The following is a 16,320-nucleotide window of genomic DNA, read 5'->3' as shown; positions in this document are numbered from 1 at the left end:
AAGCACCTTCTATCCTCCCTGGTATTATGCTCTACTGATGCCATTTTTTATAAATATATAAAGTTCACCGGAGAAACTGCAACCAAGTATGTCTCAGAAGTACTTTTCCAGTGTTTCTTTTGTATTGTGCTAAACCTCCGCAACGCTAGATGGCGATAGTGAGCTGATTCTGCCACTGACGCCTCCTCTCCAACAGGTGGCGGTGAAGCGCTCTGCGGCGTTTCTAATAAAAACCACCGAAGAAGAAGTTAGGGTCCCTCTGAAGGAGGACGCAGTATTCTTCTCCTACGAAGTGCACTTCATAGACAGAGTGAAACGAAGAACGGACAGTTGAAAAATATGGAGTATGAGGATCACGCGTACACGAGCACCACTTATGACAAAGTCAACCCCGTGGAGTTCACTTATAAAAGTAAGTATAGGCGACAGGAAACGTTTAAGTCAAGCTGGCCACATGCATGTGGAGTTAGCTTTGGCACCTACAATAGCAGGGGCTCCACGGTAAAAGTACACAAAAAGCACCTTTCAATTAAAAGTGAATGCGCTCAACTTTAGTAACTGAATCTCTGCATGTTAAATGTAGGTTTGTTTGTTTAATCGCAAACATAAAGCAACAGGCACAATAGCTACCAAACTGTTAAAGTAAAGATCTAATCAAAAAGAAAGAGTCCCAAGTTTTCTGTACATCTTTTTTTAAACATTAAAAGGGAAAAAAAGGAAAAGTGGCGGTCATAATAGACTGAAATACAGTCTGCACACAGAATGAAAACCAGAAGTATAATGTAATTTCATTAAAGGGAGTGGAAAATTGTGGACTGTTATTTTTTTGACCCTTCATTTTCAGCAGCTCCCATGAAGTGAGTTTTAATTCATTTCTTTTTTGTAATTTTTGTCTCTTACAGTGAGTTCTAAGGAAACTGAAGACTTTGTAAAGCTGAGGATTTCAAATATTTTCCTTTTCTCTGGAAGAAGAAATACTTCCATGTGGGCATGGAGGTATGCTGGCAAGTTAAAGCTCTTGGAGATATCAGCATGTGAAAATGGGAAATATGTAGATGTATAGGATGAATGTGGGATATAGTGATAGGATATTCTGCACTGAGATTTTTCTGTGCATTGTAAGTTTTACTGCCTTTTACACTTACAATAAAGTCAGGCTCAGACTACAGGAGTTTTAAAATCCTAGCCGATTTTGAAATCAAGTTGCACATAAGGAGAAACTTCACAGATGCTCTTCTCTCTAATCTTAAACATGCACACACTATATATTATATTATTGAGATTATCGTGCCAGAGGGAGTAATGCACCACCTCACGTGATCTCATAGGACGTAGATGTAAACAAAATGGAGACTGACATGGTGCAACAACTTGCTTTAGTAAAGCTCTTCTCTTTGTCCCTATGGTTATGATACGTCTTCGAAGACACGTTATATAGTCGTGTTCTTGCCACATATCAACAAGCCCTGCCTCCATCTCAGCTGTCCAACGCACCTGCACAACAGCTTGTTGTTGTTTCTTCACGGTCGCCATTTCAAAAGTCCTCTCGTTCACTTCCGTCTCCTTGCAGACTTGTCTCTCTCATTGGCTATTGTGGTCCTGCTCGGAAAGTAGTGACGTAATCATCCAGATTTTAAATCCTAAATATCAAATCAATGTCAATCAAATTATCGGGATGGCCCCGATGAGTCTGCAAGCAGTTCTGGAAGTTTAAGATTGGATCTTTAAACTCCTCACATTACCAGATAATCTTGGCCGAACATTGGTACTGACCAAGGTCCCAGACCAGATTTCTCCTCCGATTGTCAGGAGGGGTTGAATCAAGGATAAATTGGCCCAAAACTCCTGTAGTCTGAGCCCGGATTAAGACAGCGTCCATTCTTTTTTTCCCCCCTCATACCTTTAATTAAGACATTTTGCTCATCATGTTCCAGTGGTGAACTTGAGAATACATTTCCTTTTTAGATTTTTTTTGTTTTGCTATATCTTTCCACTGTTTCCTCCAGAAGTGATAAGAGTTTCCCATTGGGAGTCTTTGGTTTCAGTGTTTTAAACAAATGTCCTATTAAGAAAGCTCTGTTAACCTGGAAAACATAATGTTATATTAAGCCAAGTCAAGTTTATTTATAGAGCAAAATAACACAGATTACATTTGTACATCACTCAGATGCTTATATTTTCAGGGCCATCCTAAAACATATGGGTTTGCAACACAAGATGACCCATAGTCAAGCATCCAAAAAATGGGAAAACATGAAGAAGAGATACAAGGTACTACTTTTTTAAATGTCACTTAGATATATCCAGCATTTTGGCAGATTTTCCTCTTGACTTGTTGCCCTCTAACTGTCTCCTCAGGAGCTAAAGAGCCCTCCAGAAGGGGTAAAAGTCTTCCCTGAAACGTGGCCTCATTTCACTCTGATGGATGACGCCATGGAAGGTCGGTTGGAAGGCAGCGCCCCCATCCTCAAAGTCTTCCCCAGCGACAAAGACAACAGCGATTTCTTACCCATCTCCAAACCCAAGAAGAGGAGGGTATCCATGGCAATATCCTCTCCCACAGCTTTGGTAGCAGGTGGGCCGGAGATCGAGGTTTCACTGAATGGAGATGGGGAAGTGGGGGAAGAGACAGTGCAGGAGGGAAGCCTAGAGATAGATCGCATCATGCAAGAGGTGGAGGACGAGAAGAGCACGATGGACAGTGAAAGACAGGCAATGGAAAGGGAGAAACGGGTGATGGACAGGGAGCGGCTGGTTCTGCAAAGGGAGAGAGCAGTGCTGGATAGGGAGATCGCCGCTTTGGACCGAGACCGAGCCTCGCTGGAGAGAGAGAGGGCGATGATAGAGAGAGAAAAGTCAGTGATGGAGAGGGAGAGGGCAATGGTGGAAAAGGACAGAGACGCTGTGAGCAGGGAACGGCTGGCTTTGGAGCGAGAGAAAGCCAGGCTGGGGAGACTTTCTGCATCCAAAGAAAGGTTGGAGGAGGTTACAGAAGACAGCAGCAAGGTGAAAGACTCAGATATTGTGGAGAGGAAAGAGCGGTTCCTCAACTTGTTTGAAAAACTTATTGAAAATTTTTGAGAGAATCCTTCCAGTTGCCTCTTGTGAATACTTAATTTGAAATTAATTTTTATTTTTTTCAAGAAAAATCCTTGCTTATGTGCAGTTTTTCTGCACAAAACCTCCCTTGAAGATTTTTGAAGATATTTCTGATCAGTTTCCACCTTGGCTGCTATTCACAATACAGTACTTCACCTACAGGTTGTCAATAAAAACGTTGAGCCACTCCTTGTTCGGAGAGGTCTTCAAAACAACTTTATTCACTTGTGGTTATTCCATACAGAGCACACAATAGCAAGCTATTAGCATTATTCTTAACCCCATCCACAATCACCAAACCCCCCCTCCCAAATCAAACAATCGTCTTTAATTGATCGACTCTAGACATTAGTCTTTGGTATAAGCTATTGTGCATGGTTAACACATCACTTTTTGAAATGTAATATACCAAATATTGCAGTTCATGTAAAAAATCTTTTTTTTTCAGAATATATATTTTTATATTACAGTACAGACTTTACAACAAATGATTGTGTTTAAATGCGTCTTTTATTGCATTAGATACTCAATATACCTTTCATTAAGCTCCAGCTTCAATAAGTTTATGCTAGTATACATTTCGCAAAGTGTTAGATTTGTCATTAATATTATTAATATTATTATTTTTTATTTTTACAAAACAAACATATTTAAACAATATTACTGGTTGTTTTTGCCAGTCTTGAACAGACACTAAACAGAAACATACATGCCATTTGAAGGTTTCGTCAATTAACTGATTTCTCCGAATGCCACCTATTGTTTACTCTTAATCAAGTTGCGGAACAGTTGGGCTTTTGAGAAAGTTCTTGTGTGTATGTGTGTATATTTGTATGTGTGTGTACATGCGTTTGGTAGATGTGAGAGTGACCATTTCAGTGTGAACAACAGGAAGAAGGTGCAGTAGAGAAGTGTATATGTGCTTGATCACCAGAATCCATTTGTGGGTGTTTATGAAACATAAATATCCACACAGAGTATCTGCAGTATATATATATCAGCAGCATGTATGGCAGTTTTAAAATATGCTGTTGTAACTGACCGTTGAAATGAGGAGTGAATAAATGGTATGTGTGTCTGCGTGTGTGGTCTTGTGTGTCAATATGTACAAAGATGTGTGCATGTGGTTGTATTCATGGGAGTCAGTGTGCAAGAGTGTAGGTATGTGTCTGTGTGGTTAAATGAGATCCCCGATGGGTATACGGGGCAGGCAGATGTAGGCCTGTGGGGTCCTGCTGAGGTTGATGGGGTTGCCGTCCAGACGGATGTCCTCCAGTGCATTCCTGATGTAGTTGAAATCTCTCAGGTTGCAGAACGTGTCCTCGTGCATCATTTGAATATTGTTACGCTGCAATGGAAGATAGAGAAGGATACATAATGAGATTACACTGTAATCACATTTCTCTCAAGTCATTTAATTTAGTTATTTCCCTGAACTGCACAACAATCACAAGACCGTCATACTCCAGAACGGGGCTTCGTGCTCAGAATCAAACAAATCTTTAATGTCCCTTTTTGGCCATGCTAGTAGCGTGACTAACGGGATGGCAATGTCCACCACTGTGGTGCAGAAATATCTCAACAATGAGGTGGAATGCCATGAATTTTGTACAGACATATATGGTCTGTAGAGGATGAATCCTACTTTGATGATTTTTCAACTAGCACCATCACCAGGTCAAAATTTTTCCATTTACCCAATGCTTTGGTTTATGACTAAATACCTGCAAAACTAATGATATACTCTGTGTTTACTGCTAATTAGTAAAAGTTAGCATGCTAACACACTAAGCTAAGATGATGAACATGGTTAACATACTTACTTAATATCAGCAAATTTAACATTATGATGTTAGCATTTGGCTTAAAGCATCACTGTGCCTGCCTGCCTTCAAGGCTACACATTAATCATATCACTCACAAGTTTTTGAATTTCCCTTTTGGTCTAAACAGCTCAACAACAATTATTAGAACCTTACACTCCAGTGTAGGGTTTGGTGCCAAGAGCCATTTTTTGATCTGGCTCTAGGTTGGTAAAAATATACAGATTTGTTAAGCTCAGAATCTAACAAAAATCTATCAAATATCCTTTCTATTATTAGCACCGAGCAATGTACCATTCATCCATATCAAATATGCCATCAATCTGGGAACACTTGTTGAAAGATAAACCTAAATAGACTCAATAAGATATTTCAAAAGGATTCCGATTCAATAATGGGGTTCTATACCAATTTCAAGTTTTCACGAAATGCTAATGAACCCCAACCCTATTCCAGAAGCCACTCTGTTTTGTGTTGGCAGAAATACATCTCTAAATCCATGAGCTGTTCAGTGACAAAAGGGTGTTACAGAATGGTGCCATGTGGGCTTCTTTGTAGCATCTGCGCAGACCAAATACATGAAAAGATCTCATTTGAGTTAATTACCTAACAGCCCTGCACACTCATGGTCCATGCACATAGGTGTTTTCACTTATTTTGCCTGATTACACTCCTTGTCAGGACCATGAGGGCGTGTGTGCTCAATTGACATCTCTGACACCTGTATTTATTTTGTTGTATATATTTGGGTAGGAGAAGTTACACCTTTATCACTCTTATTGGTTTGTGAAATTAGGTGAAACTCATGAAATTTCAGTATAGGTCCATTCAACTTCAATCTCAGCAAAGGCCTAATGAGACAGTTAAAACATGTGTGTGCACAAGGCCTGTTATTATTTACTACTTCAAATTGCCTCTTCAATCGATGATTTTATCCATTTGTTTTTTTCATGTCAAACTAGGACTACAAATATTTCTAACTCCACGACTGAGAGCCTGCATTATGCTTTGAACACGTCACTTTCGATCTCGACCATTAGGCCAAAGCAGGTACCTGTAGGTGTAGAGATCGCAGGCTGTCTGGTAGAGGCACAGGGATGTAGTCAATGTGGTTGTCTGTTAGGTACAGGTACAGCAAGGCAGTCATATCCTGGATACAATGAGAGAAAGATACATGTCATTGTCGGCCTACTAGCTACTAATGTGACAGATGTTTAAGGTATTCCCAACCAATATTAAGGTTTTCTTGACTATACAAATAGAGATACTCCTCCTACTTAAATGAATAAACAGACAAGATTTCTATTTGTCCATTTCAGTTCCACAAGGTTTTATAATTTTGTCAGTAAACTGTAGCATAAGCAGGATGCCAATGTTACGAGTACTCTGGGAGATTATAGAGGTAAAACAAAGTGGTGTGCAACCCAGTATAACAAGCAGTTCCGTACAGTGTGTGACAGTAGGTATACGTACTTTAAACGCCTCTTTGTGAATACCCTTGCTGCCGATGTTGTTGTGGCTGGCATCGATCAGGGTCATGGTTTCTGGGAGAGCAGGCAGCTGTGAGATGTGATTTTCTCGAATCACCAGCTCCTCCAGCTCAGGTAGACCCAAAAATGCTTTTTCATCGATGGACGTTATCTCATTGGCGGTTAAGTCGATCCTCTTAAGCTTGTCTGAAAGGAGAAAATAAACTCTGAGAGGCTGCTTTCAGTGGCTACTGACAGCTCATGCCATCATCAACCAAAGGAAAGGGTGTGATTTAATGCATGACATTCTCATTCACATTTATGGAAACATACTCATGAACGCAAAGTCAGACTTGTTGATCTTGGTGATTCTGTTGTAGCGGGCATAGAAGTGAGTGGTGTCTTTCGGGAGAGGTGGTACACTATCCAGCTTCAAGTCATCACAGTAGACCGAACCACCAAGGCACGTGCACAGCAAGCAAGTGGGCATACCTGGAGAACATGGATAAGAAGAAGAAGATGGAGAGCAGGAGAGGGAGGGGGTAAAATATAAAAAAATAAGATGTAGAATATATTTCAGAGGACAGTTATCCCAAATACCCCAAAGACCCAAAAGGTTCTAATCCACAGGGCAAAGTCGATTTCACAAAGGGAAGTTCCTCAAAAGGAACACATTTTTATCATGCTTCTCTGAATTCAGTGCCTGTGTTGTTCAATACTGACCTCGCCTGTCAACCTCAGGCTCATCAGGCTTTTCGGGCTCATCAGGCTCTGGCAGGTCAGAGCTCCCTGACTCATCTACACCGCCAGTACCCTCCTGAGGGGTTTCTGGTGTGGTCGGAAGCAGCCCCTCCTCTTGTTAGAGACAAGATTAGGCGTTAAAGAAACAGGTTAGATCAACATAGACACGGAACACAAAGTCTGGCAATCAGTAGACCACTGTTTGCCGCAGTGATAAGTTATATATATTAGCAGTGTTACCCAAGTGTAGGCATTTAACTGTTGAATGAAAGTTAAATGAAAATGGCTTTTTGGAGTTAATAAAATTAAATGATTTGCTGAGTAGTTACAAACAATATACTTGTTAGCAAAGAACAAAAAACCCCCAGTTTTTTTAAGACTTTCAGTTGCTACTAAGCAAGATAACTACAATGGACTTGGTATCAACATATATGTGAAAACAGTATCTGCATTCAATAACTCAAAGTAGAGTTACTATCCCTTTTCTGCAGACAAGGTGCCGATGCTGGAACCAGTTCCCGCAATAAATCTTGAACTGTTGTAAGCATGTCAATTTCCAAAACATTCTTGCCCAGCAAAATCAGCTCTTCTCTTGCACCTTTAAAGCGCCTTGCACCTTGCGACCAACAGCTTTAAAAGGGTACCTTTTAAAGCTGTTGGTCTTTAACCAAGTAAGCGGTGATGTTGAGGGTGGGGAAGAGAAAACCAATGCTGCTAAAGTTATACACTGATATACTGGAGGAGGTGGACAAAACTGACAAACAAGGGCCAGTTCATAAGAAGATTCAATGCCTCCCTGTCCCAGCACCGGCACCAGTACTGGCATCTTCTTCAAAAGTATTCACTTTTTGGCATATGTTTTGGTGTGTGAGGCATGGACTTTATCCTGCTCTTAACATATCTCACACAAGTCTAGGTTAAATACTGACCTTTATCAACGTCAGGGACCAGAGTTACGTCAGGGACCTCGGCGTCTCCAGAACCAGAGACACCAGAAGTCCCTGACTCTCCGGAGACCCCTAAGTCTCCAGAGCCTCCGAAATCCCCTGAGGCCCCTGAGGTTCCTGAAGCTCCTGAGAACTCCCCAGAAGCACCCGATGCCTCATGAGGGATAGTGTCGGGAATGAGGGGCAGCTCCTCCTCTTGTTAGAGCCAAGGGGTGGGGTTAGGAGACACGAGGTTAGGGAGGTGAAGGGTAGGATGGATAATCAATCAACCCATTAACCCATCAATCACTCACATATCAGATGAGACAGTAGGTTAGGAGGACAATGATTATGAGTAACACAAATACAATGGCACACAGTAAAATTACAAGGTAAAAAGTCAACATTTAACTACATTTGAAAAGGACACAGTTAAATGGAATTACTGTAAGACGATTTGACATTAATCACATGGAGAAAGACAGATCAAGAAATAGTGTTACCACAAGCTTTAATCTGCTCTTTAAAAGTACTAACCTCCAGATATCAATGTTATCCCTGAGAACCCAGACTCATCAGAGTCCCCAGAAACCCCAGAGCTTCCAGAGGCCCCTGAGATCAGGAGATCTCCGGAGAACCCAGAACCAGACTGGTCCCCAGACCCTCCAGAGCCCAGGGGGAGTTCAATAGAAATACCAGATCCTCCAGAGCCAAGGTCCCCAGAGGCTCCGGAAGTTGCGGATCCCATGGTATCCCCAGATCCAGACAGATCCCCAGATCCCCAGAGATCCCCAGATATCAAGAGATCCCCAGATACCAAGAACTCCCCAGATCCCCCTGAGATGTGGAGTTCCTCAGAAACTCCGGAGATCAAGACAATATCACCAGAACCCCCAGAGGCGCTGGAGACCAGTAGGTCTCCTGAGCCTCCAGACCCAGAAACCCCAGAAGCTCCTGAGGCCCCAGACCCTACGGAGCCCCCAAAATCCCCGGAGACATGAAGGATGTCAATGGGCGTCAGACGCAGCTCCACCTCTTGTTAGAGACAAGATTAGGTATTAATAGACAGACAGATGAATATGAAATGGATCATTAATTAGGTTTGTAGGCTATAAGTTCACAATATTGATTAGGTTAAATAGTAGATGACAAATGGACACAATGATTGAACAGGACACATTTAACCAATAACAGCTAGTTAAATGGAATACATGCACAGACAAAAGATGATTGTTGCAGACGATGAGTTTTGAGGACAGATTAGTATGTTTTTGTTCATTATGGCTGCTTTCACAACTCCATAGGCCCAAGAAAGAGCAAGGCCCTCTTCCTTAAACTGTGTGACCTTTGGATATCAAGCGACTCTATGTTTATGGGTGTACAGATTTAAATGTGTGTGCTTTTTCAGACCTTTCTGTGTGTCTGGGCCCATGAGAACCCCAGATCCCCCTGAACCCTGAGGGATAAGCTGGGGTGTTAGGGGCAACTCTTCCTCCTCCTCTTCTTGTTCTTCCTGTTCCTCCACTGAGGCCTCAGGTACAGGATAGTTATAGTCAGGTGGGGCCAGTGTTCCAATCTCTATCTGAGGGAAAGACAGCAGCAGTGAGTCAAAAATGTCAGATAGGTTTAACTTGAGTAGTCAATAAAGTAATATCATAAAAAACAACATAATGTTCTTCTGTACATAAAATAAAAAGCAGTTTAAGCAGTTGGTCATCATTAGCAGACAGATAATAGTCAAAGTACGCAATGTGTTTCAGTTCTATTTTTGCTCTCCCTCTCCTTAATTAGTGAACATGACCAGTAAAAGATGCCACCTTAACAAGGGAGTTATCCCTCTTGTCTCAAGAGAATATCCAGAAAACCTACACCCCTTTATTAAATTGAGTTTAGCTTGTAGTCTATGATCTCAAAACAGTTTTTAGAATGTGATTAATGCAATTAAAGATGTTCGTGCAGACAGAGGAATTAATACTGTACTGTTAGGCACACACTGAATCATATAGGACAACATAACAGATGCAAAACTCTGTACAGTTACACCTGAACCACACACTTGCAAACAGACATAACACTATTAAAAAACAGCATTTTTATAGATTTGGGGAACATAACAGCTGCAAAACTCTGTACAGTTACACACGAACCACATGCTTGCAAACTGACATAACACTATTAAAAAACAGCATTTTTATGGATTTGGGGAAGCGGATGATATTTCCTACAATGAATATTTGACAACTTACTGAAAGGTTAATGTCTGTCTCATAAATTGCTACACAGCAATTTATGAGACAGACATTGACATTTATATGTATGATGCTGACAGTCAGGGTATTTAATGAATTTCAATAACCTAATATTGAACAGTATGTCTCTTCTTTCTTAAAAATCTGTCACTTACTGTCATTGCAACACTGTCAATACTTCAAAGTATTAACACATTTATCTCACAGTCTATCCCATTAAGGCTGGTTGACCACTTCATCTTATTGTGCATTATGTATTTAAGTTACAAAATGAAAATGATTGCAATAGGCTAGATGTCACATTAGATCCACTGTGGCCAGAGATTACTGACACTATAGAAAACACTTTATTCATGCAATAACAGCACAAATATCCTTATTGGTGTGTTAATATTCCATTTGTCATTTAGGCCAGCTCAAGCAAAGGCATGAAAGTCCACCCCTTATACCACTTTCAACTACTCTCTGTGTGATGTGGTATTTAACTGAAGGGTGCAAGGCTTGTGACCATGTGTTCAGGTTTGACATTGTTGTCATGTAGTACCATCATTTACCCTGTAAATTTAGTACAATGTTAAATGTAAAAAATGTTAAATGGTACATTCTAGTGCTCTGTGTAAGGTGAAATCCTGGTTTCAAATCTGTTCTGTGACCATTTGACTCTTCATCCTTCCTCTATCTCTCTTTGATGTATTCAATTCAAAAAAAGTCAAAATTCCAAAAAGGAAATCAAACAAACAAGAGGTGACACAGTTCAACTGCTGCACCACAGAGTCAAGAACCATAAGAAGAGCAGCACAGACTCCACCACTAGATGGTAGCAAAGTGTCCAGATTTACGTATCAATAGAGATAGATGGCAATGACAATGCCTCTACTAAAGGACATTTTTGGTGTAGAAACACCAGATGACAAAAGTGATAAACATTTGCACTTGCCACTGACTTAAAGCACATTCTGAAAGTATAAGTGTATATGATATGTCATTGCATAATATCAAATAGTCTATACAAAAGCATACTGATGGGTGTCTTGCCATCATATAATCAGTGCCACAGACTACAATACTTGCAAATCACTTTTTGTGAGAACAAAAAAAAGACAGAAGTCCAACTTCAACCTAGATATTCAACTTTGTTGTCTTTATAGAAATGTTTTTCTTTCAAGTCATCCCACCTCAAATTGTCAGATATAAATAAATTAAAAAGACAACTCTATCAAAGCAACAAAGCTTTATGAATTACAGTGCTTTTAGTTCCTTCATTAAAAGCTTCAAGTTTATCTAGCTGGTGATATAATTGTATTTACAGTCACTGCAGTCGCTCTTTGATCTTTTTGAGTTTTATCAGACCTGCAGTTCAATCATTGTCCAGACGAGGGCGATGAACGCCCACACACTGCCACAGGTAATACCTGACACTGTCTCACGCCCAACAAGGCTGACTCAAGGCTCCAAAAAGGGAATGGTCCTTGTGGAACCAAGACACACATGGTAGCTGCAAGAATCCATATTTTAGTCTTTTCAACGCATTTCAACCACTGTAAATTATACATGTATATCAATACAATAAAGTCAAACTGAGTTATGCCTTTAGGTGATAGGTTCACAAACATATAACTAAACAAAAAAGCCATGCAGAGACATAAAATGCAGCAGTGAAGAGATGTCCAACACTGAAAGTCACATTTTAAAGCTTGGCAGAGACACAGTTTGGGATACAACAAGGTGGGCCTTTGAAAAGTCTTGCACAGAGTTAGCTCGCTGCAGCTCTCCCCTTCATTTCCCCCTTTCCCCAAAGCAAACATATACACCCGAGGGGAAAGAAGAGGCGAAAGGCTGGCAACCAGAAATACAGAAAAAAAAACTGCATGGGAACACACATTGCACAGGGACAGACGTTGAATGTGAGCATCAAGTCAAAGCCAAATGTTATGTTGCTGCTTTACTACATAGTGTATCAATCAGTAGATGCATTCAGCAATGTGAGGGAAAAAAGTTCCAGCTACAAAACGCTTAGAGTATTTTTATAAGGTCTGTAACTGATGAGTCTGATACTAATTCACTGACTGCATTTTTTACAATAAGCAAAATGACAGACTGATTTGCAAAACTATTCATGTGCCACGGATGAATAAGTTGCACCAGGACATCAGCCAACCATGTTAGGCATGATTCATTCCCCTATACAGCATGTACAGTATCAAGTTGATTTAAATAGAGAGTTGAGTCCCATGAAATGCCTGAAAGGTTTTCCAACCTGGAGCAAATGCTCACAGAATCTCTTTGCTGCACACTTTACTCCTCTATATACTGTAGCTTGTTGTGGGATAGCTGAAAGGACAAAACTAAGGTAAAATGCTCCCTGTTTGTCTTCAAATAAGATTATTTCTGACTGTCTAGTATCTGCAACACTGTTGAACGCTCTCTTTAGAATTTATATTTCATTACATTCGAAAAAGTACAACAAGCCTAAAGGAGCCAATGGGGGCACATGGCCATGTGTTTTGCACAATGATTGTGAAAATAAGATTATTTGACATAATAACAAGATTGTGTGTGTGATACTTATTATTTCTTACAATAGAAATGTAGCACAAACAGCAATCTCAGAAATTACATTAGAGTTTAAAAACCTGACAGTTGAAACAATTGAATTTCCATACAGTATATTACACAGGTGCATGTTTTTTTGTCAGTCCCTGTACAAAAACAGCAATTTTAAACATTTTTTTTTAGCTTCAATTGACTAAACCAAGTTCCTCCTAAAGATGTATTTGACACAAGAGAAAATGATGATAGACAGACTGAATGTCTTCATCATACTAGGTGCCTAAGTTGGCGATTAAAACATTTGCAGAGACTTTTAAATGCAACAGACTGAAGAAGCTTTGCTCGGATAACTTTGTAGATGAGCCCTTGCCTTTCTCAAAAGAGACAAGCCCCGAGGAGAAAGAAGATAAATACCAAAAGCTGGATGTGGAAAGTAAAGACTCAGCATTCCAGAGGCATGGAGCTCATCATCGCTTCATTTCTCCCCTGACAACTGATGTGTGTGAATAAAATCTGTTTAATCTTCTGTGTTCTTGAGCAACCAGTCCATCAGAAGATCTTCCCTCTCACCTTTCACTGTGTTGTCAACAAAACAAAATGACAGATCCTTGATATATGTTATTTCTCAACACTGCAATTGTGAGACAAAACTGTGTTATAGTTCACTACAGACACCAATTGTACTGTTTCTCCTTTTCGCGCTCCCACAAATTCCCACAAAATCTTATGCAATGTGCTGTGTCATATCCAGGCTTGTTAAACAGAAAGATATTATCAAAGCCATTCCCCTGCAACACATTACAACTTTCCCACACTAAGCACCGTTATGTGTAACACTCAGCTATAAAGCTTTTTCACACCAGAATGCAATAATTTTGATTTAGAGAAAAGGTTGTGGTTGTACCTTTTTGCAACAGTGCATAAAAAAAATAATTCAATGCAGCATTACTGCCTCATCTTGTTAGTTCTACTACATCTTTTCATATCTACTAAATTTGCACTGGATTGTGGCATTGGTCTTAGATAACACCAGTGGTCTGATTGCAATCCACATCAGGTTTAACTTGAGTCCTTGGCTCAGAAAAAATCCAGTGTGAACAATTTGCCTCATGCCATCTTGACATTGCCTTGGACTTATTTCCTTGGTACAAAAAATATAAACGGGAACATGAAATTTGGCTAAAGCTTGCCCTCCCAGCTTGCCTTGCAGGCTGGCCACATCACAGTCAACAATTGAGCTGATTTAAACTACTCCTGGAATCCATTTTTCCTGCTAGTAGTCGTTTCTTTCTCTGTTCTCTGCCCATCTTTTAAAAGCTGTTGTGCAGGGAAGGATCTGAGTAGAATGAGAAAATAATTCAGCCCTGAAAAGCTCAGCTGTACTTGAGTTTTGCACACTTTGCAGCAGGTCATTCACTGTGGCCATCAAAAGACTCAAAAGCAGCTGCTTAGCTTGCAAGTCAATGACAACCACTTGCTAAAGCTTTATGAAGAGAACACTGTGTATGATATGTAGTGTGTATAAAAATAGACACACAATGCTCCACCTGCAACATTAAGTAGTATACATCACTTTTTCTTGGATTTTTCTTCTTGAAATGCTATAGCTGGAAATAATTAGCCTTAACTGAATGTAAAGTAAAAATTAAATCATGCACGGGGAATTTTCAGACTTAATAATGTACAATAATAATAATAAAAAAAGTTCCACTTCTGTGTGATTAAAAGTTGTACCCTTCCTTGATTTTTGCAGGCAGATAAAAAACATGTCTATCACTGGGCCATAAATATTGTTAGATTTCACGGCTAAAACTGCTACAGATCCATATGGATTCAGGCTGTGGAAGATTATGGGGCATGTAACTGAAAATGGTGGCTGGCCAAGGTATAAAAGTGAAATATTTTGGCCACAATAGTGCATAAAGTTGGAGAGCTAATTTGTCCATTTTCCAAACATCCCCTGTTGGTATGGGACACCCTTCTGCTCCATGAACCTGGTGACCTCAGATCAGAACCAGCCAATTCACTCATATTCCACTGTTACAACTGTGATTTGTGAAATCTGAAGATAATCAAGACTTTGGAGGATTGTAGCAGCCTGCATTCTTTCAATGTGTGTTGTAAATCATCAGCAACAGCAACCTGCCAACACCCATCACATCAAAAATGAGTCCACAATGAATCACTTATAATTACTTCAAGATCACCACAATGAAGTTCTCTTTAAGAAGGAAATTTATTGTCTTACAATGACAATTGAAGTTGATGAAACACAAACTCTAACTGCACATCCATCATGAGGTGAATAATTAAGATGCACTTGTGCAACACTGTTGGAAGTGTAAATTAAAGGCAGGGTTTTAGCATGGTATTTCAGCAAACTTCAGAAAAACACCTTGTAGTGAGATTTGTGGTTTCCAAAGTCAAGAATGTAATTTTCACTCTCAGTTTTTAAGTCATTGTGGAAAAAAAAGGACATTTTAATGTTCAGTAAATGAAAATTGAATGAACAAAAATTCCAGAGCTACTAAATGGACCTTGCTTTGCCATTTACTAGAAAAACATTTTTCCTTGCTGAAGGACCCTTGCAGTTTCTTACCTGAGGATCATCGATTGTCAGCTCATCTTCATAGTCATAGATATCCTGGTTCTCTAAATTTAAATTGTCTCGATCCACATCATAGTTGGCACTGTCGTATGTGTCCAAGTCCACTTGTCGGGAAAATCTGGGGCTGGCCACCACCGCTTTGAGGACGAAGAGTCCCAACACGAGCCGCACGAGCATCCTCATAGTCCACCTTCACATGGACAGAAAGATGTTAAGTCAAAAGGAGAAATTCAATTAAAAAATTTACAGGTGTTGAGTCAATACTGAACAGGTCATGACAAAGGAAACCCAAAACCTTGTTCAGTTTGTCTAATTTGTCCCATATAACAAGCTAAATTCTAAAGCGACATAGAGAAATTGACCTGCTTGAAGTACAGACTATCAGATAATCATCTTTAAACCAGTATACTACACTCTACAGAAGCCTTTGTTGTTGGAGTGGAGGACATTATTTTAGCATCATAACCAGTCTGTTGTGCTGCAGACTAGAGCTTGACATTGCGTCATATCACTAAGGTCAGTGAATTCATTACTGAGGTGCAGACAGCTTGAGGGATTGAAATGTGAGGGCCTCTTGCCTCACCATAGCCAGAGGCTCACTGTCCCAGGGAGCAGCCATCTTGGCTCAAATCAGTGCTCGCTTGTGGCGTGTCAAAGGTCAGAAGTCAGAGTTGATCTGATAAGGAACCATGGGAACGTTTTCATCGGTCTGAAGTCTTAAAACATCTGAGAAATCTACTCTTAGTCTGTAGGATCTCCAATTCGAGCAGGGATTTTGGTTTGCCCCTTTTTCTACAAAATACTTGTTTTGTTTTTTTTGGTTGGGGGCTTTATTAATTTCTCCCCCATCAAAAC

The 16,320-nt window shown here is 40.1% G+C and overlaps 2 protein-coding genes across 3 annotated transcripts; one reads left to right on the top strand and one right to left on the bottom strand.

The window, feature by feature from the left end:
* The first annotated feature begins 222 nt into the window (after nt 1-222).
* Nucleotides 223-3,504, top strand: si:dkeyp-38g8.5 (uncharacterized protein LOC568385 homolog). 2 transcript variants are annotated; one of them, XM_042403033.1, is made up of 4 exons: nt 223-412; nt 903-996; nt 2,184-2,271; nt 2,359-3,504. In XM_042403033.1, exons 1-4 carry the CDS (start codon nt 340-342, stop codon nt 3,079-3,081), a joined length of 978 nt encoding a protein of 325 aa, XP_042258967.1. In that variant the 5' UTR covers nt 223-339; the 3' UTR covers nt 3,082-3,504. The 2 variants fall into 2 exon arrangements, with proteins under 2 accessions (XP_042258967.1, XP_042258968.1); XM_042403034.1 differs by lacking the exon at nt 223-412 and having other exon boundaries at nt 932-1,004.
* Nucleotides 3,505-3,590: 86 nt separating this feature from the next.
* On the bottom strand, nt 3,591-15,642 carry epyc (epiphycan). The gene is made up of 10 exons (XM_042403030.1): nt 15,457-15,642; nt 9,469-9,640; nt 8,596-9,093; nt 8,150-8,274; nt 8,062-8,098; nt 7,115-7,246; nt 6,725-6,883; nt 6,396-6,598; nt 5,977-6,072; nt 3,591-4,447 (listed from the first exon to the last, which is right to left on the bottom strand). Exons 1-10 carry the CDS (start codon nt 15,640-15,642, stop codon nt 4,277-4,279), a joined length of 1,779 nt encoding a protein of 592 aa, XP_042258964.1. The 3' UTR covers nt 3,591-4,276.
* Nucleotides 15,643-16,320: the final 678 nt, after the last annotated feature.

The sequence above is a fragment of the Thunnus maccoyii genome, chromosome 23, assembly GCF_910596095.1.
Source record: "Thunnus maccoyii chromosome 23, fThuMac1.1, whole genome shotgun sequence".
Lineage (NCBI taxonomy): Eukaryota > Metazoa > Chordata > Actinopteri > Scombriformes > Scombridae > Thunnus > Thunnus maccoyii.
This window is presented reverse-complemented; position numbering and strand designations above follow the sequence as displayed.